The 26,322-nt window shown below is 43.0% G+C and overlaps 1 protein-coding gene and 1 non-coding gene across 2 annotated transcripts; one reads left to right on the top strand and one right to left on the bottom strand.

Annotated features, from left to right (window-relative positions):
• Positions 1 to 4,947: 4,947 nt before the first annotated feature.
• On the bottom strand, positions 4,948 to 25,198 carry LOC146960734 (cilia- and flagella-associated protein 47-like; the record flags this gene model as incomplete). Its single annotated transcript, XM_085772105.1, has 41 exons — positions 4,948 to 5,040; positions 5,125 to 5,278; positions 5,695 to 5,807; positions 5,913 to 6,047; positions 6,249 to 6,365; positions 7,501 to 7,598; positions 7,786 to 7,951; positions 8,042 to 8,134; positions 9,956 to 10,037; positions 10,143 to 10,280; positions 10,365 to 10,436; positions 10,927 to 11,146; positions 11,228 to 11,356; positions 11,448 to 11,548; positions 11,629 to 11,760; positions 12,158 to 12,277; positions 12,420 to 12,630; positions 13,301 to 13,490; positions 13,610 to 13,695; positions 13,832 to 14,033; positions 14,823 to 14,905; positions 14,989 to 15,139; positions 15,621 to 15,698; positions 15,786 to 15,917; positions 16,017 to 16,139; positions 16,547 to 16,677; positions 16,794 to 17,038; positions 17,614 to 17,830; positions 17,925 to 18,021; positions 18,072 to 18,288; positions 18,376 to 18,528; positions 19,164 to 19,392; positions 20,726 to 20,915; positions 20,993 to 21,219; positions 23,195 to 23,301; positions 23,574 to 23,743; positions 23,915 to 24,055; positions 24,181 to 24,265; positions 24,443 to 24,581; positions 24,797 to 24,912; positions 25,038 to 25,198. Coding segments are annotated over 41 exons (5,844 nt in total), but the record flags the coding sequence as incomplete, so codon positions are not given.
• On the top strand, positions 23,384 to 23,455 carry trnad-guc (transfer RNA aspartic acid (anticodon GUC)). The gene has a single exon. It is a non-coding gene; the product is annotated as a tRNA-Asp (tRNA).
• Positions 25,199 to 26,322: the final 1,124 nt, after the last annotated feature.

The raw sequence follows: 26,322 nt of genomic DNA, 5'->3' as shown, positions 1-26,322 counted from the left end.
TTGTTATAGGAGCACAAGTGGGCAGGTCCTTGAGAGAAAAACTCCGTCTGAACTGTTTCAGAATTTTAAAAGATTGTTTCACAATTGGATTTAAGGTGAATTTAGATATGGAATCCAAGAGAGGAAGTTTTGAGCATAGAAGTGAGTGTAAAGAAGCATGAAGACAAGAGGAGTTTTCCATTCGTAACCACTCAGGGGTGGTGTCACCATATGGAGAGTCTTTCCAAAACAACATAGACCTAATATTGGCAGCCCAATAGTAAAACTGGAAGTTAGGGAGGGATAATCCTCCATGTTTACGATGTTGTTGTAAGATCCTTTTCCGTATTCGGGGGTTTTTCTTGTTCCATATAAATCCCGACACCAAATTGTCCACTGACATGAAAAAGGATTTAGATAGGTGTAGGGGAATGCACTGAAATATGTACAGGAATTTGGGCAAAACATTCATTTTAATTATGTTAATTCTGCCTCCTAGTGACAGGGGGAGTAGACTCCAACGTTCCATATCTCGCTTAAGGTTAGCCAATAATGGTGAAAAATTTGCTTTGAATATGTCTTTAAAGGCATGTGTTATCCAGATTCCTAAATATTTAAATTTTTGTGGACTGACTTTAAGCGGGAATAAACTAAAGTCAATTTGCTTAGCTGCTATATTCACTGGCATAATTTCACACTTCTGTAGGTTAATTTTATATCCTGATATTTTGCCGAATTCTTCAAGCAGGTTTAGAGTATTTGGTAGGCTAGTTAAAGGATGAGAGAGATATAAAAGCATATCATCAGCATATAAGGATACCTTATTATCCGAGTCATATCTCCGAATTCCCTTTATATTGATTTCACCACGTAACGCTAGAGCCAGTGGCTCAATCGCAATAGCGAACAGGAGTGGCGACAGAGGACAACCCTGTCGGGTGCCACGGTGGAGAGGGAAGTAGGAGGAGAGGTTATTGTTTGTTCGAACAGCCGCAAGTGGAGACGAATACAGAACTTTAATCCAGGAAATGAATTTTTCACCAAAGCCGAATTGTTTGAGAGTGTAGAAGAGATAATCCCACTCCACCCGATCAAACGCCTTCTCTGCGTCAAGTGATAGTAATATTTCTGGAATGTCGGGTGGAGTGGGACCATAAAGAATATTAAATAGGCGTCTAATGTTAAAAAAGGAGTGGCGACCTTTAATAAAGCCAGTTTGGTCATCGGCTACAATTGAGGGCAAGACCGCTTCTAAGCGGCAGGCCAGCATTTTGGAAAGGATTTTACTGTCTACATTTAAGAGTGAAATGGGACGGTATGAGCCACAATCTAGAAGGTTTTTATCTTTTTTAGGAATAAGGGAGATGGTCGCTTGTCGCATAGTTAGAGGAAGAGAACCAGTGGCAAGTGACTCCTCGAATACAGAAAGCAGGATAGGAGACAGCTGATCTGCAAATTTTTAAAGAATTCGCTCGGGAACCCATCGGGTCCTGGGGACTTTCCAGCTTGCATGAGCTTAATTGCATTCATAAGTTCCTGTACAGAAAATGGTTTATCTAGCTCGGATGCAGTATTGTTATTAATTGTGGGGACATTTATTTTCCTGAAAAATGAATCAAATAGGACATGGTCGCCAAGAGATTCACTATCATACAGCTTGGAGTAAAATCTATGAAAACATGAATTAATTTCAGAGTGATCTATATGTTTAGTGCCCGATTCATCGTTTATCTCAGCTATAGTTCTATCCACAGTTTTCTGGTGGAGCTGATGGGCTAGAATCTTCCCTATCTTTTCACCACATTCGTATGTTTTACTCTGTGATTTATTTATTAGGTTTTCAATTTGTCTTGTTGATAGCAGATTGAACTCTGTTTGAAGAGTCAATCGCAGTTTGAATAAATCATCAGATGGGGTGACAGCAAGTGTAGTATCTAATTTGAGAATATCATTTGTTAGCTGTTCAAGTTTCATATTGTGACGTTTTCTTTGTTGTGCGCTATATGATATTATTTGACCCCTCAGGTACGCCTTCATGGATTCCCACACTGTTAAAGGAGACATTCCTGGAGTCTGGTTATGCTCGAGGAAGAAAGTTATTTCGGAAGAGATACATTTAATGAAGTCCTCATCTGAAAGTAATAAAGTATTAAGGCGCCAGGGGTGATAGTTGGCATGGGAAATTGGTATACATAAAGTCATCAACAGGGGAGCGTGATCTGAGATAATTATGGCTTGATACTCACACTTTTTTATTAATGGAAGAAGCCTTTTATCCAAAAAGAAATAGTCTATGCGCGAGTATGTTCCGTGGACCGGTGAAAAGAAGGAATAGCTTCTAGCCGTAGGATTTTGAAAGCGCCATGTATCAACTATACCATTCGTATTAAGAAAAAGCTGCAGTTGAGACGCTGCACTGGATTTGGACGCAGTTCTAGGTGAGCTACGGTCCAGAGTAGGTGATAATGTGCAGTTCATATCCCCTCCGAGGATAAGATGATGTGTGTCCATGTTAGGGATATGAGCAAAGAAGTTTATAAAAAAAGAACTGTCATCCCAATGTGGTGCGTATACGTTCGCTAGTACAACTGGTGTATTATACAGTCTGCCCACCACAATTACATAACGCCCTGAGGAGTCTGTTTCAACCTTTGACATAACAAATGGGATGTTCTTATCAACAAGGATGGCCACACCTCTAGATTTGGAATGAAAATTAGAATGATATGATTGCCCAATCCATCCTCCCCTGAGTCGAAAATGGTCAAAGGTTCGGAGATGCGTCTCCTGGAGAAAGGCAATTCCCACCTTTAATTTTCTCAAATGAGTCAATACTTTCTTTCGTTTAGTGGGGTGGTTCAAGGATTTTACATTCCAGCTTATAAAGGTTACGTCACAATTAGTTGATTTGTTTGAAAAGTCTGTGTTAGTCGTAGCCATATTCAAAATAGGGAAAGATTAGCGATGCACTAAGTCTGCCTGTATTTATAGTTTCAAAAATGTTGAAAGGACCTTTAAAATATGAGTAAACATGACCAATGGACCAAGAGAAAAAGAAAAGAAAACCGATTGTAAACCCAGGTACAGTAAATCCCCAACCCTCACCTGAAGGAACTAGGTGACTCCCAAACCCCTCGCAACAGTATCTACACATTTAAGTGCTTGTATGAGGATACACTAGCTCTAAAAGAACAAACTCTGCTGTAGAACATAGTTTTGTATAAGGCACCTTAGAAAATTTTTTAAATTCAAAAGTTTTTTTTTTTTTTTTCCCTTTAAAGACAACAAAAATATTTCTTCTGTTGTCTAAGTGCTGAGTAAACAGAAAAGAAAATGATACTGATAGTGACACAACAGTATACTGACCATTCAAATTATTATCTGTTGTAAACAAAAACAAAAGAGTGAAAAACAGCACAGTTTTGATAACTTAGGTGCTCTCTACTTCTTCATCTGGAACAAACTGGAGCCATTTAGCTCTGTAGAGTGTATCAGTCAAGGTGATGTGTTTGCGTGACAGGATGGACAGCACCAACCTTATTCAGACGTAGAATTTAGCTATTCTCACTCATTTCAAGTCCTGGTCAGTCTTTGGAAGAGTCCGGTAGGATTCTGGTTTTCACGTAGGTCATGGCTTCTCCCGCATTTTGAAAACTGCTTCTCAGTTCCGTTATGCGTGATCCGGAGCCGTGCTGGGTAGAGAAGACCGTATTTAACACCGTCTCGTCCACGAAGTAGTCGTCTCACCTCGCTGAAGGCGGATCTGGCCTGCACGACGCTCGGGGGGTAGTCCGGGAAGATGGAGATGTCGGTCCCTTTGAACCGGAGCGGCCCGGGCTCCCTGGCGCGGCGGAGGATGTCAGCACAATCTTGGTAGTAGTGGACTTTTGCCACGATGACACGGGGTTTACCGTCTTGGTTTCTCGGCTGTAGACCCCTGTGGGACCGATCGATCAGGACTTCTTTGTCTATTTTTAGCACTTCTCTTAACAATTTGGAGACAGCTGCCGGTGTGCTTGAGCCTGGAGTCTCTGGGACATTTAGTATGCGGATGTTGGAGCGTCTCATTCTTCCTTCCATATCAAGACATTTCTCCCGCAGGCTGCCGACCTCTGTCTCGAGTTTCCCCACTTTTGTTAACAATGTAGTCACGTCGTCTGAGCATGACGAGAGCCCCTGCTCCATGTGTGCCACTGTTGTTTTCATCGTCTCCACGTCGGAGCGAATAGCCGCGGTATTGTTTGCTAGCTCCGTTTTTACTGCCTGTAGCTCGTACTTGATGTTTTCAAAATCTTCGGCCAGAGCGGTCTTGAGTTCCGACCTGAGCAGCATAGCTATGTCCATTTTCAACTCTGTGAGGATTTCTGCTTTCAGGTCCGCGACATCCATTTGGTCTTCAGGCTCAGGTGTGTTACACCTGGGTGGTGAATCACTCGGGCTTGAGGCTTTGGGCCCAGTTGCGTTAGCTCCTCTGGTGAACTCAAATTTTCGCAAATTGTAGGCCATTCGCGCTGCGGCGTCACAATAAAAATGATAAACAGAAAAAGAATGAACTCAGAACGATGTGTCGTAGTTTTCTGTTGGTATAAGGTGCCTAAAAAATAACTTTTAACCGAAATTCAGCAGAGCATGTTGCTTGTGCTGCCTACTCCATCGCCTGCTCGCTAGCGCCCCCTTAAGATCTTACCTCTAGTGGTGAATGTGCAGGTCACAACTTGTCCACGACAGCGTTTTGGAGTTTTTGGATTGTGTATTTGATGAGTTTGATGAGGAAAACCAAGAAATCCCATGAGCCTCCGTAGCGTAGCTCCGAGCAGCTCACGGCTCTGCTCCGCCATTCTAAAAATAGCTTGCACTGACAATTAAAGGTAACGAACCTACTGCTATGACTATAGCGATTATGACAATGGGCCAATTTGCCAAAATGTTGAACTATCCCTTTAAGCTTTCACCTTAACGTCCAAACACCTACCTGAACTGAGCTTCCTTGTTGAAAGGGTTAGTTACTGGTATTTGGATCACTCTCTGCTGGTAGCACGGACACCTGCACTTCACTGTCTTCTAATGGAGACACAGTCTTTCATTGTTATATCGTGCACACACTGTATTGTAGTGAGAGCGCATTCAGTTCATTATAATACTCACGGTGGGTGTGATGTGACTGACGCAGGTCTTTAGATTGAAGACAAGAGGAGGGACGCCACACAGCCCAAAGGAAGAGCTGGAGATGAGCAGCAGGAAGGCTTCCTTTGGCTGCAGGAAGGAGCAGCTGTGCTGGACGCTCAGCTCAGCGCTCGCTCTGTGAACAAAACCACCACAGCCAATAAGAGCTCTGGTTATTCAACTTCTCTTCAATGAGAAACCAGAATGACAGAAACTATTTTTTTTTTTACTGTGCAACCTCCCAATTCATCAGAAGAATCTAACATTGCTGAACAATTCTGAAAATGAAGCTATGGATGGAAAATAGTGCATCTTAATGAGCTACAGCTGAGTGTAAAGTAGCAATAGAAATACTTAAATGAAGTGTAAGAATGGCACAGTGATACCTGAGAGTACAGAAGAGCATTAGAGCCAACAATGGAGATAAAAACTCAGAATTTCTGACATTTTTTCTTAGAAATTCTGAGTTTTTATCTCAGAATCTTTAAAAAAAATTGTTGGCCCTACTGCTCTTCTGTACCTGAGAGTACGCTTCAGTGTTATGTAATGCACCTTGGAGGAACGGTGACGGTAGATCCACCAGGGAGGGAGAAGAGATGGGCCTGCTCTCCTAAAAGTAAGGCCTGATATTTGACAGCCTTAGAAGATGGGTTTTTCAGTCGCACCTGTACACACACACGCACACACAAAGTTTAATACAGAAGTAAAATACACAGAGATCAGTCAGAAAACAATTCTACAATCGAATCGGTCTGCAGTGGGGGTGTTACCAGCTTGGTGATGGAAGCGTGCAGGCCTCCTGACAGAGTGATGGTTTCCTGTGGCAGGTACTGAAGCAGCCGCTCATACAGATGCACACACAGCATCAACATCTGCACTGGATTAGGATCTGACAAGTCTGTGGGCTGAGCAAGCGCACACACACATACACACACACGCACACACAGGAAGTGGTGCATAATCTCTGGCATAATATAACTCAATAATAATGATTCAGTTGTGCTTGGAGATGCAAAGTCCATACAATATCTGATTTGACCAATGTGAATATTCTTTTTTACACAAACTCAACTTTACTAAGTAATATCTAAAATAAAAATGTTTACCTGTATATCTATGTTGAGAGAGAGCAGATTTAAGGACTGGACCAGTATGATGTTGTTGTGGAGGATCTGCTCCAGGCTGCTGGCGGCCGTGTACATCCTCCACAAGTGGCTGCTGATCTAAGAAACAACTGGGTTAACTGTGTAATATTCAGACTTTGAACAATACTTGGCTTATCGGGGCAGTGTTTAGCTCAGTTGGTAGAGCACCCGCCCCATGTGTTGAGGCTATAGTCCTCGCTGCAGGTGGCCCCGGTTTGTGTCCCGCGTCGGACGGCCCTATTCTGCATGTCATTCCCCCCATCTCTGCCTCCCATTTCCTGTCACACTCTCAACTGTCCTATCGAATAAAGGCATGAAAAGCCAAAAAATATACTTAAAAAAAAAAAAATACTTGGCTTATCAAAACTCAAAGTTTGGGTTTTGGACATTAACCATCAGACACACACACACAGATCAGGGATGCAAACGGGTCAGGACCAAAAGAGAGAGGAATTGTCTGGGGGGGGCTCACCATTAACAATATCACAGAAAAGTCAATTTCCAGTAGTTCAACCCCAACCAAGTATTGAGTGCATATAGATGGACAGTTTTCAGAAGGCCATCATTTCTATATTAAAAATGCTTTAAAAAAATAAAAACCATTGCAATATTTCAATTTTGGAGATACTGATTTTTAGGTCTTCACTGAATGTTAGTCATAATTATTACTATTAAAATAAACTGAAGAAATAAAGACATGGGATTTAACATCCCATTCAGTGTGTAATGGACATATAGGCCTATATAATGTGTTAGTTTCACTTTTTGAATTGAACACATTCTACATCGCGGAGGCGACGTCTTTCCACTCAGGGCTTCCTTCACCTCTGAAACGGGGCAGAGCTCCGTGGAAACACCTGCCTGACACAGCAACGTAGGGAACCGTGCACGTCCGCGGCGCACAGCTCCACGGACGTGCACGGGGGGAAAAAACGGCATCGCCGCTTTGGGTAACGTGCGTGCATGTCGCGCGTCTACATTGGAGGTCGGCTGTTATCAGTATAATCAGAGACCATGAATGAGTTCGCCTCACGTGATTGTCACTGTCAGCCTGTTAGAAAAACATTTTACTGACCCCAGCTGAGACGCTGAGACCCCCCCTCAAAACAAAAACTCTTCGGATCTGAACGATTCACACAAGTCACCTAATTGGTCATGAAAAAAGCGAGTTTCGCTTTTCGGCGCGCTGTTTGCATCCCTGACAGATACTGACCAGGTAAGGACAGTAGGCGGCGAGCAGAGCAGCTAGCACCAGTCCGTCCGTCATGTCAAGGTCAAAGTTGACGATCCAGCGGGCTGATGGGACGTCACCTGCAAACCATGACCAAGCAGAAAAAACCTCTCAGTGCACAGGAAGACACTGACAGACACTGAAGGAAAACAATCTAACCTCCTCAAACCTGCAGCAGCAACATGTGTTAAAATGATTTTAAACGATACAATCGAATGTAAAGGAGGAGCAGCGACGAGCCAAGAGGAGAAAAAAGGTTCCCTGTACCCCAGGTAGTTGTCCTCTTGTCCTCGTAGTGCTTGTTGAGCCACGAGAGCAGCCGAAGCTCGCAGGCCGAGTAGACGTTGCTGACCAGGGGCCGCGAGGTGTTCGGGAGGGCTTCGTCTACTTCCTGGTTCAGGCAGCTCACAGACACGCGAACCAAGACCAACACCTGGGAACGTGCAGAGGAATAATCAATACTGATATTCAACGAGACAGAGATTTGTCAGAGATGTTTGCCTGCTACCTGTCTGTGTCTCACCTTGTATATTTGCAGTAGCACATCGGTCCACGATCGTTGGCTCAGAGACTCGTACTCAGCACCACTGTAGTCCCGACTCCCTCCATCATTTGACTGAGAGACACAAACACATGTGACACAAGAAGCTTTAAAAACAGTAGATCCCATGTGCCTCTAAATTCATTAGGCTACTTTATTAAAAAAAACAATTTCACATCAAACTTTCTTGTATTTAAGCTTCACTGGGTCTCATTCATGAAACGTGAGTAAATCTGTGTGTAGATTTGCACATAAAAGCTCACTCTACTAAAACTCTACTCCGGATTCATGAACGGTGCGGGAAACTCAGTTTTGATCGTAAACACGTGTGTAACTTCATGAATGCCAACCCATCGTAACCTAACAACACGCCCCCGGTGATCAGCAATTAGCATAGATCTCCATACATGAATAGCCATATAAGGAGATCCTGACCACCATATTAGGAGGTAGGTGCATCCTGCTCACCTGCGGCCATGACGCAAACGAGGAAAGAGGGAGAGAGAGAAAAAAGAGAGATCACGGATCGAAGTCATTTTGGGTGAAGTGGAGTCCAGAAAAAATATTTAATTCTCTTCTGTTAGTAGTGGTGTGACTGGGACAGGTCAAAGGCGTGGAGGGAAGTAACAGATTTAGTGAATTAAGTAGGCCTATCCTTGGTTGATTAAAGAACCGTTTAAGAAGTAAAGCCAGAATAGTTCGATATGAAACATAAAAATAAAAAAAATACACACAACTACAGAGCTACAGCAGCGACGGGAGGAGGAGGCTCTTCACAGCCTCAGCTGTAGAGGAGCATGGTTGTATCAACACATGAAGTTATATAGGCAGGTTATATTGTTACAGAAGCACCAGCCGTCTGTCACAGCTCCATCCAAACCGGTGCCGACTGCGCTGCTGCGCAGGGTGAAGTGTGCGTCCACCGAGCCTGTACTGTAGCAACACAAAAAAGTTTTTTCCGGTTTTATATCAGATTATCATCATCATTAGATAGAGCCTTGACGTGTTTGTGCGTGTCCGATCCCTTAAACGTCTCTCTCTCCAAATATTTCTAATTGTTTGTCATGTTCAAATTACGTGTTTCAAAGGCGTCGGCGTATTTTGAACATGAGAGAGAGTAATATGGATTAAAATTGTAATTTTCAACAGTGACAAGCAGTATTTATTTGCATTCCTACATTTACACAAGCGCTACACACAGTCAGGAGCAGGTGTAGATTTTGTGAGTAGCTACGAAAAAATCAGCACTACTAAAAGATTGATGAATGCGGAAATCCACGTAAATTTGCGCTGCTCAGGGTTTACACACAAATCCGTGCTGCTCACGTTTCATGAATGAGACCCAGTAGTTTCAGCAACTTCTCACACTGCACAGAATTTAAAGAGCAGCAGAAACATGAAGTAAAAACAGAGTTAAAATGGTGAATCTGGCTCAACACAAACAGAAAGTCATGTAGTCGTCAACAAGCTGCAACAATTAATCAATTAATGTGCACAATAATCGATTATTAAATGAATCGTCAACTATTTTGATAATCTAATAACTAGTTTAAGTGGTTTTTTTCAAGAAAAAAAAGTCAAAATTCTCTGATTTCAGCTTCTTAAATGTGAATATTTCTGGTTTCTTTGTTCCTTTATGACAATAAACTGAGTCTCTCTTTGGTTTGTGGACAAAACAAGACATTTGAGGACGTCATCTGGTGGTTTGAGAAACACTGATTGATATTTTTAACATTTCTTAACATTTTATTGACCAAATAACTAATCAGATTAATCAATAATGAAAATAATTGTTAGTTGCAGCCCTGTTCTCATTCAAAAGCAGGTACCAACGTATGTTTTTTGCGTGTCGGCATCGACCTGATTGTAGCTGGATGGTTGTGTGAGTGTTTGTACCTGTTGGGAACACCAGTGTTTGAACTCCTGCACGTCCAGTAAATACTCTGGTCTGATGTGGTGCAGAGCGGCTCCCTGCGCCCTGAACACATCGTTACAACACACAGAAAGAGGAGTGACACTCTGACACATACAGACACAGTAATGTAGTAATGTGTGTGTGTGTGTGTGTGTGTATGAAGCCTACCGGAGAAAAGCCAGCATCGCTTCATTCTGCTGCAGTAGCTGACGAGTTTGCTGGTCTTTATCGGTGGAGAAGGTCTGACAGCGAGGGATGCCAGGGATCAGTGAGCCGCTCAGGTGATGAAGCATGTCCACTACAGACCTACACATGGTAATATGATGATGCAGTCAGCTGCATCAGGGGAGAAATCTGTGAAATAAGATTGAGTTTTCTCCTCAGACTCACCTGTGATCCTTGTTCTGACTCACACGGTAGGTTCGACCACCGGACGGATTCGTTTGAATTCTGCACACAACTCTGTTTGAGAGGAGAACGGATGGAGAGGACGGTAAAAAAAACAAAGGGCCTGATTGCTTGTATAAAAACGTGTGCAAACTTGATGTCACCCGCAAAAAAATGTGCTAGCTGATCTACTAACCGGGTGCACTGAGGATTGCGTCTCTCAAACAGGCAAAAAAGCATACGCAATGCATTTAGCGCGTAGATGCAAATAGATTTATTTAGCGCACGCAATGTGATTTACCAAACCTGAAACAGATTGCGGTGGAAGTTTTTGCGTCTTTATTTAGTACGTTTGAAAGGCAAGTATTGTCTGGCACTGCTTTTTTTCTTTTATTTATTTAATACCTGCCCGGGCAAAAGCTCTTATATCTCTGCATTTCCTCGCATCGGGGTCATTCCAGCGAACTGAAGCAGTTTTTCAGGTGTGTTAAAAGTAAACCCCCATTTAAATACTGCGGTTTGCGTGTGCTGTCATTTAGTGGGTCACTCCCTGAGCTGAGTTTACCTCCGAAGTGTGTGAGGGACAGAGACGGGACGCGGTCCGCTCGGCCAGCCGAACAGACTGAACCACCTCTCCACAGCCACGACGACACTCTGCCGATACAGCCCTTCGTCTGAGGTGGCAGCAGGAAATTCTGGGATGCCTAAACTGGCCAGGGTCCGTCTGTCTGGAGAGACCTCGCCATCATCGTCCCTGCTGGTCTCACCGCTCACACCGTAACTTCCTGGAAAAGAGAGCAGACGTAGATGCACTCAAGCAACAATAACACGTGCAAAGAAATGAGGCACATGTTTAACTTTCTGACCTGATAACGAGTTCTGGTTCGTTGAGCTGATGTGGTCGAATGTGGTGGAGGATGTGGATGTCGACGCGGTGCAGGAAGCAGGACTCGGTGTGTGACAGCGTTGAAGGATCGCCTCCACCGCTGTGCCTCCTAAATGACACACAGTACGGTAAGTCTCCCACATCAAACACTGTAGATACTTTAGGTTTAAGGATGTGTGTTTGAGGTTGTAACACGATACCAGTCTTGAGAACGATCTGCTGCTCAGAGCGGTGCAGAGCCAGGTACGGCCAGACCGTCAGCAGAGAGTTGTCAGCAACAGCACACAACTTCACCTTGAACCTGGCGGGAGTCAGAGAGGAAAACAAGCTGGAAAACTGACTCAACTTCAAATGTTAAATTAAAATACAACAAGATGTTACCTGTTGTGCAAGTGGTCAGTGAAAGTGATAGTTGTACAGACGGACAGAGGCGTGGCAGAACAGAAGGTCACAGTGCAGGTCAGAGAGGTCACGTTGTCCTCCTGGCTGTAGCTGTTGACTGGATGTGTCTGTGTGGACAATTTTTTCAGGAGACTTTTATTTCCTAACGCCTCATTTATTTATTTCCTGATACTTTTATTTCATAATGTCATATGTATTTCGCTGCTCTTTTTATTTCAAGCTGCAATATTGAAATGAGGGGGCGGGGTTATCTGACCCTTTCAGAGTAAAACAACTGTCATGCAAAAAATATATATATATATATTAATCTATGTATTTATATTTCATTTAATTTATTTTATACATATTTATCTATTTATTATCCGATTTATTTGTTTCGGGACTCATTTCATGGCTATATTTATTGATTTATGCATTTATTCATTTATTTGATTATGATTAAAACAGCTTTCCATATTCTTGTAGCTTTTTAAATAACAATGTAAACTGGTCTGAGTGCAGGGACTCTACCTGGTCCTGGTTTTGGGCTGGGATGAAGCTACCACCAGGAAAGCTGATGGCAACAGGCTGCATCTTTGTCCCATCTTCCAGTTCCACCTCATCCACTTCAGCTGACACCCTGGTTCCACTGCAGACACAGAAAGAGAGACGCAAAGAAAGTAAGTATACATATATATATAGAGTTTATATCCATCAGGAAAGAGATGGAGGGATTGCCATAAACTGGGAAAATGTAAATACAACAATCCACCCTCCTTCTGTAAACTGACCTGGTGTATCCTGCAGCCAGCAGGGTGAGTGTGGCCGTTACATTTCTTCTCAGCGGTACCGGGGTGAGACAAAGCAGAGGGGGGCGGACGGTGATACTGGGAAGCTGGACAGTAACCGTGACGAGCAGCTCTCGGTAGGGCAGATGTTCCCCCTCCCCACCCTCATCCTCCAGGTGCAGAGGGAGGGGCAGCCTGACGACTCGGCCAGACGCTGGGAGGGAGGGAGGAGAGGGAGGAGACACACAGAGAAACATCTGGAGGATTAATAATTGGTCTTATATTAATAGATACTTTGAATATTTTGTCTATATAATTAGTAATGCAATTACAATGATTATAATTGTAAAATTATTTAATATAATAATCATGATAATCGTGATTATTTATAACTTATTATATAACTCCTCTCCCTTAGCTAAGAGGGGAACATAAATTACGTTTAAGCACAACAACACACCTCATTTCTTAAATTATGTTTTGGCCCCTTGGCATTTTGCACTAGTATTATATCATTTTAAATTATGTATTGCACTTAAATTAAGTAGCACAGTATTTAATCTATGTCTAGGTTAAATACTTGTAGCGTATATTCTATTGTTTTAGACATTGTAGGATACATTTTATCATATACTTCCCCTTTGTATCCTATTTATCTCCCTTGCACATTCCCCTTTGGAGCATCCGGGCAGAAGAATTTCCTTCGGGATCAATAAAGTTCTATCTATCTCTATCTATCTACCTATCTATCTATCTGACAATAATCGTGCCAAGAAAATCTATAATCGTGACATCCCTAGTCCAACTTTATAGCAGAGTGTGTGTTTATAAGTGTGTCCATCTTAATCGGTGTGTGTGTGTGTGTGTGTGTGATCATCTCCCACCTGCTGTGAGAGCCTCAGGTCTGATGCTGACCGCTAAGCAGACGGACTGGCCGGGTCCCAGACGGCCACATGACGGCGTCACCGTACAGATCTCTCCCTCTCCTCTGTCCTCTACCCTCCAGTGTAAGAGCTGCCTGGTCAGACCACGCCAACACAAACTCTCTCCACACCCTGTTCTCAGTTCCACGGTCTAGGTAGGAAGACACAATGAGAAAATAACAGCAACACAGAGGATAAAAATGTGTCATTGATAGAAAAAGATAGAAATGAAAATGAGAGGACAGGAAAAAAAGGAAAAGTTGATGATACCTTGGTGTAGACATCTAAATGTGGTGCCAAAGGGTTCACATCAAACTGTAGACTAGTGGGAGACATTTCCAATGGAGCGCACAGCACTAAAAAAAATTCAAAACAAGAAGAGAAACAAAAACGTCCCATTTAGCTGCAGAGACTTAGTGACATGTGAATATCACATTTTCATTCCAGCAGAAAAGCTAAATTTAAAAACACAGGTGTCGTATCATCACTCACCTGTGGCCTGTACGTGCCGTGACATTTGCGTCACCATGGAGGCGGAGATGGAGAGCGGTTTCACCATGTGCTTCCAGCTGGAGGCCGACAGCGTGGAGGAGGAGGAGGAGGACAGAGGGGGGAGAAGAGACGGAGACGATGCAGCGGTGGGCCATCTCACACCGTTGACCGTCAGCGGCAGGTCAAAGTCATAAGTGGCTCCCTGCAGGATGACATCACACTGACTGTCCTTCAAGTACTTTATACGCATTTTGATACAAACATCTTAAAGGGTACAAGATAAGAAACATTTTGCATAAGACAGACTGGTTGTCAGCGCTGTTAAGGAAGATAACAAGCAGGTTTTATACCCAGAATATAAACTTTTATATGACTTAACACACACTTGTACAGCGCTTGATTGTTTTCATCTCCTAACAATTCAATTCAATTCAATTCAATTCAATTCATGAAAAACCTTTGTTTAAAGGGACAACGAGGAGTTTTGGAAAAGCGAAGCGTTTTCACACTACATTAATGAGCCTCCGCGCACCGTGAAATTCTTTGACCGGCGCAAGACAGACTCATGTTTTCATTCATCAAGAATTAAAGTCAGAGGTTCAAAGACGATCACATACCATCGTAGTTCCGACTATGAATGGCGATTCGGCTGCGTTATTCTCATGACTCGCCACGAAACCGAAAGTAAAGAAATCCGCCACCACTAATAATAACAAAATAACGATAGAGACAAAACGATATATTTATCGAAAATGGGCCCATTAACAAGTGTGGGTAACGTAGATACATCCACATTAACGTGAGACTTTTAAATAACCAAATAGAAACTCCTCGTTGTCCCTTTAACATGAGAGCGAGAAGCCTGTCATATTGTTTGCAAAATAAAAAGGAGGACAATAATTCTAAAGAAGAGACAGCAGCAGTTTTGTAAAGTAAAATAAAAAATAAACAAGAATAGCTGCTCTTGGAAGATGTCTGATCAACATCTCACCTGGGTGGGAGTGAAGATAAGAGAGCAGTCCACTGTCTGACCGGCCTGCACCTCCATGACACTCACACCCGGCTCCTTCTCTGCTTGGAGAAAAAAAAAAGTCAAGAAAAGCAATGCAATGATACAGTATGTGCAAAGCCATTTGTGTGTGTGAATGAATGCGTACGTGCTGCTGGCTGTGGGAGCTGCTGCAGAGAGAAGTCTGCATACTGTGACAGGTCGAAGGTGACCTGGGCTGCAGCTGACGAGCGGTTGGTCAGAGTAAACGGTATCTCCCGCCGAGAGCCAGCGTAGACGCCGTGGAACTGGAAATTGGACTGAAACAGGACCCAAAGAGGTGACATTTTTTATTGCAGCATGAAACTTAAAACTAAAAAGTGTTGAGTTCTTTCACAAGCCAAGAAGACCAGAAACTAATTTCCAATATTTTTATGTATTGAACAACAAATACGTGGCGTTTGCAAAAGTCATTTCTCTCAGTTTGGAGAAAAAATAAACATGATTCTTAATGTTTTAATTTTAGTTTGAGTTGAGTTAATAAGATGATATATGTGTGTACACATTGTCATCAAAAAGTGACACACTGTCATCAAACTTTTTTTTACATCAAGGACCAGAAATTGACACAAATTAGACCACGGACCAGAAGTACACACCAGAAATACACAAATATTTGTATCGAGACTGAAGAATGTTACTTTTTTAGTCAATGCACGTTCAAATTAGGGCCAGTGCCGTGAATTTTTGGAAATATTGTAGAGAATTTTCTGGGAAAAAAGTGGTAAAACAGAAACTCACCACACTGATGTCTATATCTGGAGGCTCCACCGAGCCGCCCACTCTGAGCTCAATGGACGCCATGTCCCTCAGAGCGATCTGGAACACACACACACACACACACACACAGTTAATGTCAGCTCATCTCCCTCTCTCACACACACACACACACACACACTGTCGTACCTTTACTCTGGTGTCAAACTTGATGACAGAGTCGGGGCTGAGGTGGATCTTAATCACAGTCTGCCCTCCACTAGGCACCACACCCTCCGATGGACTCAGCACCAGACCTGGCAGAGGACACACATCCAGCACCTGTCACACACACACACACACACACGCAGATGGAGAAACTGGGTATTTAGTTTGTTTGATGCTCACAACTATCAAAACCAGCTGTGTGTGTGTGTTGACCTGGTAGTACGCATGGTTCTGTCCAGTGTTGTGTAAAACAGCGTTTCTGACAGACGGCATGTTGAGAGGAACGGGTCCAAACAGCAGCTGCTTCTCTGCCAGTTGGACACGGGTGGATCCAGGCTGCCAGAGGGACAGAAACGTGATAATAATATTACATCATGGCTCTGCGTTATGTTTAACCACTCGTTTAATGAAAGTAAGTAAAACAAAGCAGACAGCACAAAATAAGAAAACTCAAGATTCTTATTTTTTCATTTCACAAAGTGCAACAAGATTAAAATAACCCTCAGTAAAAGTGCATTCAATCAAACAAGACATAATAAATACTAGGAAATAATAAAAAGATGATAATACACAAGGTAGACAATGTAAAGCACAGATACGTAGCTGTTGAAGAGTTTATCCTCTTCTCCGTTAAGGAACAAATCTCTTTGTGTGCATAATGAAAAAGAAAATTCTATGGATGTTTAAAATAGTAAGCAAATAGTAAGCAGAGATCATATGAAGTTGTTGTGCACGGGACAGACCTTAGCAACACAGTGCAGACGTGGTGTGTTTCCCTCGTGGACACAGAAGTCGAAATCTCCTTCTGCAGGAGAAGAGAAAGACGGATGCCACACCACCTCGCAGTCCAACTCCCTGTACGGCTCCACCACACCTGCAGAGGAAGGAACATACGAGATGTATCACTGCACAATAACGCGCTTATGGCAATGGGCCAATTTGTCAAAATGTTGAACTATCCATTTAAAGAGAAGTGGATGTGTGTGGCACCTGTAGCCGGACGAATAGAGAACAGGATGCCGTTTTCCGTGACGACGGGTCTCCATGTGAACTCTGCAGCGCGGTTATACCGGTTTCGAAGGGTGACTGCACTTCTGTACCCGGACTGGGCGAGGAGGTTGGGGGTGGGGTGGAGCAGCAGCAGCGTGGTGGACAGCTCCAGAGCCAAAGGGACGACCTGGGCCTGGACCAGGATCTGACCGCGGTGCTGCTGGTTCACAGAGTAGGACACAGGTCTGGGGAACAAGAAATTAGGGCTGGGAATCTTTCACTGTCTCACGATTCGATTCGATTCTGATTTTTGGGGCTACGATTCGATTCAAAATCGATTTTCGATTCAAAACGATTTGATTCCGAATGATTTCTGCTTCAGTCTGTCGGTGTGCAAAGGATCCTCATGATCTACTCCAGTCTGCTTTGCAAGACAGAATGACTAAAGTGTCTTTTTCACATTTATTGAGTTTTAAACATTTATCCATGCTTAGATGGAATTGTTGAAACTGTTGTATAAAAGCAATATCACATACTGCTTATGTAAAAAAATTAATAGTTAAAAATAGTGCAGTTAAACATGCTGCCTTTTAAATTCTAAGGAAATGGAGGCAGACAGCAGCAGATTTGTTTCATTTATTTAATTTTTTTAAATCGATTTTGGGACATTTTATATCGATTCTGAATCGTATTACAGTAAATGAGAATTGTGATTCTTATGTGAATCGATTTTTTGGCACACCCCTACAAGAGATGTAAAGACTGCATTTAAACTGTTATTATGTTTTGGATAATAAAATAATGAACTGCCTCCTCCGACCTGTAGAAGCGACCCAGCTTGCTGCTCTGAAACGTCAGAGGTAAGGTGCTGTGGGAGTCGGGCGGTAAGACGTGGGAGAGCGGCGAGGAGCCCTGCATCTCGGGGCAGTCCACGTCCAGCTGCACCCACACACACACTGACAGGTGGTTGGTCAGCTCCAGCTTCTGAACACACCTCGACTGCACACACACCTCGCCAAAGTCCACAAACACTGGCCCTAACGAGGAGAAACGAGAAGATTAAACTGATTATTATTCACAATTAAATTACACAAAAACACTAGGTTTTATTATGAAGAGTGATTGGACCACCTATGACGACTTGGTAGAGCTCCTGAGGAGTCAGTGTCCGGCTGCAGTCTGCCACCTGCTGGCTGCTGGAGGGAACAGCATTCATCACCTCTGAAACCTACAGCAGTGTGAATGCAGGAGACAGACCATTGAAAAAAGACCTTTGACATCCTGCGCTGTGGAATTTGTTAATAACTGACTGTCGACCTGCCGGGTGATGGATGTCCTGTTGTCAAGGGAGCAGCGTTTCATTCCCGGGGAAGGGGCGCTGTAGTCTGACTTTGTTTCTGAGCTCTTCTTGCTCTCGATGTGGAGCTGAGGCGGAACGAGTCCCTGAGCTGGAACAATCCCGATGTCCACTTCATGCTCCGTCTGGTCTCGCTGTCTCCTGTTTTGAAGCACATGCAGAGATACACGTGTTTTAATTAGATGCTCGTAACCCTCTTACTCAGCAGTTGAGATGAAAACCTACCTCTCCTTGATGCTCGACAGCCGTGTTTGTCTGAGCTGTTGGATGAAGTCTTTGTAACTCTGTCGATTCCGCTCCCTCTGCTCCTTCTCGTTTTCACTCAGAGCGTAGCAGGTGTCCTCGTAGATGTAGCGTGGGATACCGGTGAAGATGGTCCTGAGGCAGAGAGAGACATCCACCAACAACTTTCCAAATTGAGTGTTGGAGGGGGATTAGGAAATGTTGTTTTAAAAGAATATTCAACAGGGTTCCCACTCTTTTCTTGAAATCATTTTCCAGGACATTTTCAGCTGCTACAGTCTGACGGACATCACGCCAACACATCCTCCGTCCCATTCATGCTTTGGAGAAGTCTTTTCAGACAGTTGTAGCTTATTTTGTACATTTTACAGGTTTGTTTCTATGTTTATTCCTCTCTCTCATTCTCTCTCCCAGAAGTCTGATTTAAAGATGTGCAGTCTATGGCTCCAACTTATCTATGACATAATATCTTACATGCTCAGAAATTAAGACAATTGTATCATAGAACAACGCAAAAACATGTTGTTTTTGTTTTTAAACCACACCTACAACAGTTCTCTGTCACTATCTATCTGTCCTTTACCAGAGAAGACAACAGGTCCAAAATACTCGAAACACTCATCAACTCAATGTCCATAGTTTTCTCACTAGGATTGGGAAAGAAATCCTTGGTGGGGTCTGAAAAAGTCAAACTGAGCTCTGGCAGCTGGTGTCATGATGTGATAAATAATTCCAATTAACAAACTGAACTTTGTGATGCTCTGTGTTACCTGTACTGCCTGCGTGAAGAGGCTGGCCTGATGCTGGCTGCTCGGTCGTTAGGGAAGGCCAGGAACTCCTCGCCCTCCCTTTCCTGACTCTTCTCCCTGCGGTGGATGTGGAGTCTTGTCTTGTTGCTGCTGACGACGGCGGCGCGGGCCATCGCGTGGCATCGCGCCAGCTCACTGGTCCGAACATGAGGCTGACACCCGGTTGGATTGGTCACTGCTGGAGTGAGGCCTGCAGGAACGTAGTAGTAGTAGTTTTTTTATTCGATCTTTAACACAAAATTGTTTACAGTTGAGCATCAATCACAGTCAGTCAGTCAACCTTCCATAAAACCATCATTAGTTCAACTAGTTCATAAATAGATCGAAAAGGTGCAGACTAAAGCTGAAGTTATCTAGCTTATAAATGCCTACCCTTTAATTTAATATTCCATTAAATCCATTAGAGCTCTTCATGGTTTCAGAGTCATAGAAAGAAACAAGTATCCAATAATTAACAAATGTAGCCAAAAAATACAATAAATAAATAATTAAAGCAGATATCAGTGGAATGTTTTTGTTAATATAAGTCCTAAATAGTCCTATTTTCCGTCAGCAATCACTTACATGAAGTGTTTCAGCCTAAACACGAGTCTCTCCGTCACTCTGCTCTGCTGTAACCCGAGGAGAAAATTTTCCTTGTGGGATACAAGTGTTATCCAATGAGGGGAGAGAACGGCATGAAGGGCTGTGTGTGCAGCCAAGGGATGCGCGTGAATGTGGTGACGTAGCACGAGGACCAATTGATGCCTGACAAGGGCGGGGGCTGCTAACTCATGGTGCGTTCAAGGAAACTCGTACTTTGTGTTTTTCCTTCCTGTGAAGTCATACCAGTTCGATCTGGTACGAGTTCACGGGTCGGAAGTTACGAGTGGCCGTTATAGGGAACTTTCACAGACAACAGGACGGTAAAAACACGAGCTACGGGTTACCTGGAACGCTACCAAGTCGTAGTTGTGACTTGAAGCTGTAACTTACGGTTTCAAAAGCCTGCCTTGAACACAGCATTAGCCGAAACGGCCGTGCCGCTGTTATCTGCTTTAAACAGTATTACAGTTGCAATCAACACCCAATTGTTCAATCCTGTTTATAGCTTTCTATCATACTATGTTTTAATCTATTTTTAAATTGTGTTATGTTTTTGCATTGTTTGAGATACACATGCTTTTTAATGTAGTATTTATTCTTGGTTGTTTTAAGTTAAGTTTCCGTCTTAGCTCATATCTCCCCTCTCTTTCCTTGAACATTTTTTGAATATTATTAGGGAGTACATTTTTCTTGGCTTTGTATATTATCTGTGCAGTTTTAATTTTTACTATGTCAACAAACTTTAATACTCTCCATTTGATAAACAGATTATTGGTGTGGTGGTTGTATCCTGCATGATTTACTATCCTTATGGCCCTTTTTTGCATGATGTAAATAGGTTGGAAGTTAGTTTTATAGGTGTTTCCCCAAATCCCTACACAGTATGACAGATTAAAACACTGATTTGATTTCATAAGTGTTGCTTCTTCAATATTCACCAGAATTAAGTTTGGGCACAGTGTGTGTGGTCTGACTGAGGGCCACAGCAGACAGGTGCAGTGTGATGGTGTGGAAGCTGCGCAGCTCCAGTTCAGTTGCATCCAAACAAACAACACGACCCACGACGTCGAGCCTCTGGCGCACACGGAAGCTCCCCTGCTGCCGCGCAGTGAAAGAAAAAACTACATCCTGGGGAGAGCAACAGAGACAACGCTTCACTCCTCTGTTGTCGAGAAAAACTACACAACTGACACAACTCTTCTTACCTGGCTTTGCCCGGGAGCGATGGTGCCTGCGGAGGGCCTGGTGGAGAAATGTGCCACCTTGCGGAAGTGAAAGTTGACAGGAAGCTGAGGACAGAGGTTCTGCAGCACACACAGCAGATCCACACGCTGTCCCGTCACACAGGTCAGGAAATCAAATCTTTGAGGACTCGCTAGCAGAGACACCGGCAGCCCAGAGCCGGCTACCGCCAGCTCCACACTGCTGCTACCTGCAAACACACACAGAATAAAAGATTTTATACAAATATATAAAGTGTGTGCTAATTCCACTTGTTCCCAGCTTTATAAAACAGCTGGAAACAACTGTACGATTATGGCAAAAGTCAATCAAACCGAAAGAAGTAGTGCTTTTTTAAAATTAAATTTTTGTTTTTTTTGTTTTTTTGTTATTTGTGTAATTACTTTTAATAGGTGAGGTTTAAAGATAAGCCCAGAGTGGGTTTCTACCTCATCCACACATGTTCTATTTATTTTTTTTATTTCATTTCATTTTTATTTTGTTGATTCTACAGCTGTGCAAACAAAACTTAAACTTAAAAATATTTTTAGGGATTATTTTCCAATTGAGGAAATTTCTTGAAAAGACTGTTTTAAAAGCATGAGATGTGTTACGTCACATACGTTTTGTATTCATACATGTTGGTTTTAATTAGGGATGTCCCGATCCGATCACGTGATCGGAAATCGGGGTCGATCACGTGGTTTCAGACTCGATCGGAATCGGACGTTACATCCCGATCAGGAATCGGATATATTACATATCTACATGTCAGAGTTTTCCTATCTGTCTAAAGCGAAGACGGGCCGCATGGGGGGCGTTCAGATGTATTACTTTTACTGTAGACGTTCGTCATGTGCGCTCATTACCCAAAGCGACGCGCATTTGGTGCAGCGCGCTTGTGTTTTGTGCATGGTCTGTGGCGCACAGCTCCACGGTGTGTGTGTGTGGCTGCGTCGTCGTGGACAAGTAACGATATGAAACGACGGCGCTTGCGAGAGTGTGAGAGACGATCGTGTCACCGTGTCAGCTCACTGTTTGTTTGTGTGTGTGTGGCTGCGTTGTTTCACTGCTGACTTCCAAGCAGCTTGTTGTTGATGTTTGAGCGCTACACACACCTGCAGCAACAACAGTCACTGCAGCTTCTACTGAGAGCGAGTCCGACGTAACGCACGTGAGACCGACACACGGACCGACCGCGCAGATGTCGCGGACATTGTTAAACTTCTCATACTGTTGAAAAAAAAACTACCGTTGTGTTGCGTGATGGCAGATACAGAACCAGGTATTTATTTAAAGTTAGAGAGGGAGAAGGAGCGAGGTGAGCTGGGTGAGGGAGGGAGGGAGGGAGAAGGAGCGAGGTGAGCTGGGTGAGGGAGGGAGGGAGGGAGGGAGGGAGAAGGAGCGGAGTGAGTGAGGGAGGGAGAAGGAGCGAGGTGAGGGAGGAGGAGGGGGGGGGGGGGGGGGGTGGCAGACAGGCAGGAGAGGGTGGGATCAGGGGAGAGAGGCTGGTGATTGAGAAAGACATGATAAGCTATTTTATTTTTGACCAAATGTTCTTGTTGTTGACTTATGGATAACGGCATTAATATTATACTGTGGAGCTACTGTGCTAATATACATTGAGAGTTTGATATCATGGCATGTCTTACAATACTGCAATAAATGTCATGGGCTTGTTATTGAGCTAGAGTATTATTGTGAGATTGTGATATTGTTACATCCCTAGTAGAGCACAAAGAACAGAAAAATAGTGGGATGATACAGTTGATCTACATTAAAAACTTTACTGCATTGCCAAAGTATCGGATCGGGACTCGGTATCGGCAGATACTCAAAATCAAATGACTCGGACTCGGACTCGGGGGCAAAAAAATGTGATCGGGACATCCCTAGTTTTAATGTCATTTGAACTATTTTTCACAAAAGTAGGACTGAAAATGTCAAATGTTGTAACCACAAAACAATGATCATTAATAAATATTTCATCCATCTACAATGGTTTTAAGTATAGTTATAAAAAAAGATATATACTTTTGTTGTGAAACCACTAAATTGAAATAGATTTAGTGGTTTTAGTGGAATTATTTAGTCAGTTCATAAAGTTAGATTCACCAACAGCCCTCTGAGCTTATCTGGACAACATGAATGTGTGTGTGTGTGTGTGTATGTGTGTGTGTGAGTACCATTGTGGTGAGTGAAGCCGTGTCTGCCCCCCACCGACTCAAACAGCAGGAACAGACAATAGTCCTGCCGCCCGGCTGAGGACTCACGTCTCTTCTTTGTTGCAGCACTGAAAAGAAAAAAGAAAAACGCACAATGGCCCGGCAGTGGTTTATACAAAAGGGGAGAATACCCCCTCGCCTCTCACAGCTTCCTCGTTAGTATAGTGGTGAGTATCCCCGCCTGTCACGCGGGAGACCGGGGTTCGATTCCCCGACGGGGAGTTGCCTTTTTCATTTTTTACCATTAACTAGTTGGTATGTGTGGTATTTCTTATGGTGCTGTTTATGTTTATGTTGTTATATGTAAATGCAACATTACCACCTTCACATTTACACATACCTCTTGCAGACGGGGCTGAAGCGCACAGCCACAGTGGTTTCCTCATACGGGCCCAGACGGCCCTGCTGAGGGAAGCACGCTAAGAGCTCAGACACTTCCTGACTCGGCCGGCTGCAGCGCTGCATTCCCTCCAGCAGGGCGGCGTCGGTGCTCTTGTGGAGATCTGTTCCCTGCACAGAAAAGCCTTGTTTCACCCCCATACTCATCAGCAACCTTCATATTTTAACTCATATGTGACAAACGTTCCCTTAATATCGACCTAAGTAACCAGTTTCTTCATTTACAAACATGTTTATCTGCACAACAGCTGTGCAGAGGTTTAACAGCAAACACTCACTCACCACTTCAGTCCCGGCAGCAGCTTCCTGGAGCAGGCAGACCCAGTCACAGGCCTCGGGAGCAGCGTTTCTCAGAACCACATGCTCAACACGGGACGTCCCGAAGTAAACAGGACCAAACCACAGACAGGAGAGTGGAGCGCCCTGTATGACATCATGACATGAAATGACACAAGATGCTCACAAGAATTTATACTTGAAGTCCACTTGGATGGTAAAGGAAATAACAACAATCATTTCAAAGAATCAATGGATTACCACTCAAGTACCTGCATGTCATAAACCTCCAGCTGCTGGTCCACCACCTCAGCCCTGATACTGAGAGCTACAGCAAAACGATTCTGGAGATTTACCCTACGACAGAGTCAACAGCTGTTATTTAAAATCATCAATTTCCTACTGATTGTAAAGTTTCTATTGTCAATATTTATGTCTGCTCTATCTTAACACATTCATATGATTCAATTATATTATTTTTCCATGAGAAAATGTTATGAATTTCAATAAAAAAACGTTTTAATGTTGTTTTACTGAGCCATCTCATCGATCAGCCTGGGTCTGTCTGTGCACAGTTCAACTTTCAGCCACTGGGTGGCGCCGGCTGCAATGACTCCACTGCAGGGAGACAGTCTGACTGAGGGGTCGCCCGCGTAATGCACCTGGAACATACCTTTAATAAACACAAACACACACACAGAGACAGAGACACACACACACACACACACACACACACACACACACATACACACACACACTCATCTAGGCATCTCCTCCTTCAATTCTCACTGAGTGTCAGGAGAAGCATACGTCTTAATTTGGTGGTAATCTGAGTTCATATGATCAAAAAAAAGTATTTCTAGGTGTGGGAAGATATGCCTGATTTACCTGGTGCTGATCCTCGATTAGTTATAGGGTGCTGTTTGCAAATTATCTGACTGTTGGCAGCAATACAACCAAAGTCTAGTAGTGGGTTCATCAGCAGAGAACAGGCCCTGGGAAACCTAGAGGAGAAGATACAGAACAAGTGTATTTATGAAAAACAAACATGGCTCACTTCACTCTATATCTTTGGCTGTAAGTATCTTGAATGTATGTCATGATACAGTATGTGTGGCCTGCTGCTTACCCCCGTAATGGGACTTCAAAGCTCTCCAGATCATCTATATTGACCAGCAGGCAGTCTCTGACCACCTCCTCCTCTTCTGGGGTGAACTCTAACAACCCACTCACAGACAAACCAGGGGCCACAACAACCATGGATGGACTGGTTGCTGTGAACCTGAAAGACTGGAGGAGAAAACAAAAGCAGAGACAGCAGAAACTTTTAGTCCAGTAATTTTAGGCCAAAAAAGGGGTCAACGTTAAACAAATTGCAACAGAAGCAAACTCAACTGATTTTGTATCCTCAGCATGTCCTGAGTGAGGGAAAAAAAGCCCCGAAGAATCCCATTAGGGGAAAGTTTCGAAAAACACCCAAACATATCCCATTTATATGCATATAAAAAAAAAATTTCACGTGTATAGGGTAAAATTTTTAACCTTTAGATATCTCCATGAAAATTACTGAGCTGATTACTTACATTAAGACAAACCAAAAATATATTACAAGTTTTTTGAAATTCTTTGTTAACATGAGCAAATTTGCATAAATTTGCATAAATTCCACTGTTTTGACGGCACATGTATATATGAAGTTGTTGTGGTGGTACCGGCATGAAAATTGGAATGAGTTGACTCCATCGGTCAACCGACAAGTTGACCACTTTAAATTTCAAGATGACTGCAATTTTTCAAGACAGCCACATCCTTAGTAGAGCAGGTATGACATGCTCCGTCTCTATTAATGCTCATGGGTAGCCTTGTGTTCCATTCCTTAAGTTTTTTAACTGTAATATCATATTACAGTTAAAAAATGTCTTGTTCAATCTTGTTAACATATTATATGTTAACAAGATTGAACAAGACATTTTCACCTGCTCTACTCAATGTTTAGATCAGGTGTTGTATGTATTCAAATTAGCCATACGTAATTGGATTATGCACTGTTGGCTCATGTCATACCTGCTCTAATTAGGATGTGGCTGTCGTGAAAAATTGCAGTGACAGTCATCTTGAAATTTAAAGTGGTCAACTTGTCGGTTGACCGATGGAGTCAACTCATTCCAATTTTCATGCCGGTACCACCACAGCAACTTCATATATACATGTGCCGTCAAAACGGTGGAATTTATGCAAATTTATGCAAATTTGCTCATGTTAACAAAGAATTTCAAAAAACTTGTAATACATTTTTTGTTTGTCTTAATGTAAGTAATCAACTCAGTAATTTTCATGGAGATATCTAAAGGTTAAAATTTTTACCCTATACACGTGAATTTTTTTTTTTATATGCGTATAAATGGGATATATTT

This window comes from Trachurus japonicus, unplaced genomic scaffold, assembly GCF_045865225.1.
Source record: "Trachurus japonicus isolate A0001 unplaced genomic scaffold, Traja_1.0 AP030054.1".
Classification (NCBI taxonomy): domain Eukaryota; kingdom Metazoa; phylum Chordata; class Actinopteri; order Carangiformes; family Carangidae; genus Trachurus; species Trachurus japonicus.
Note: the sequence above shows the minus strand (reverse complement) of the source record. Positions and strands in the feature narration are given on the sequence as shown.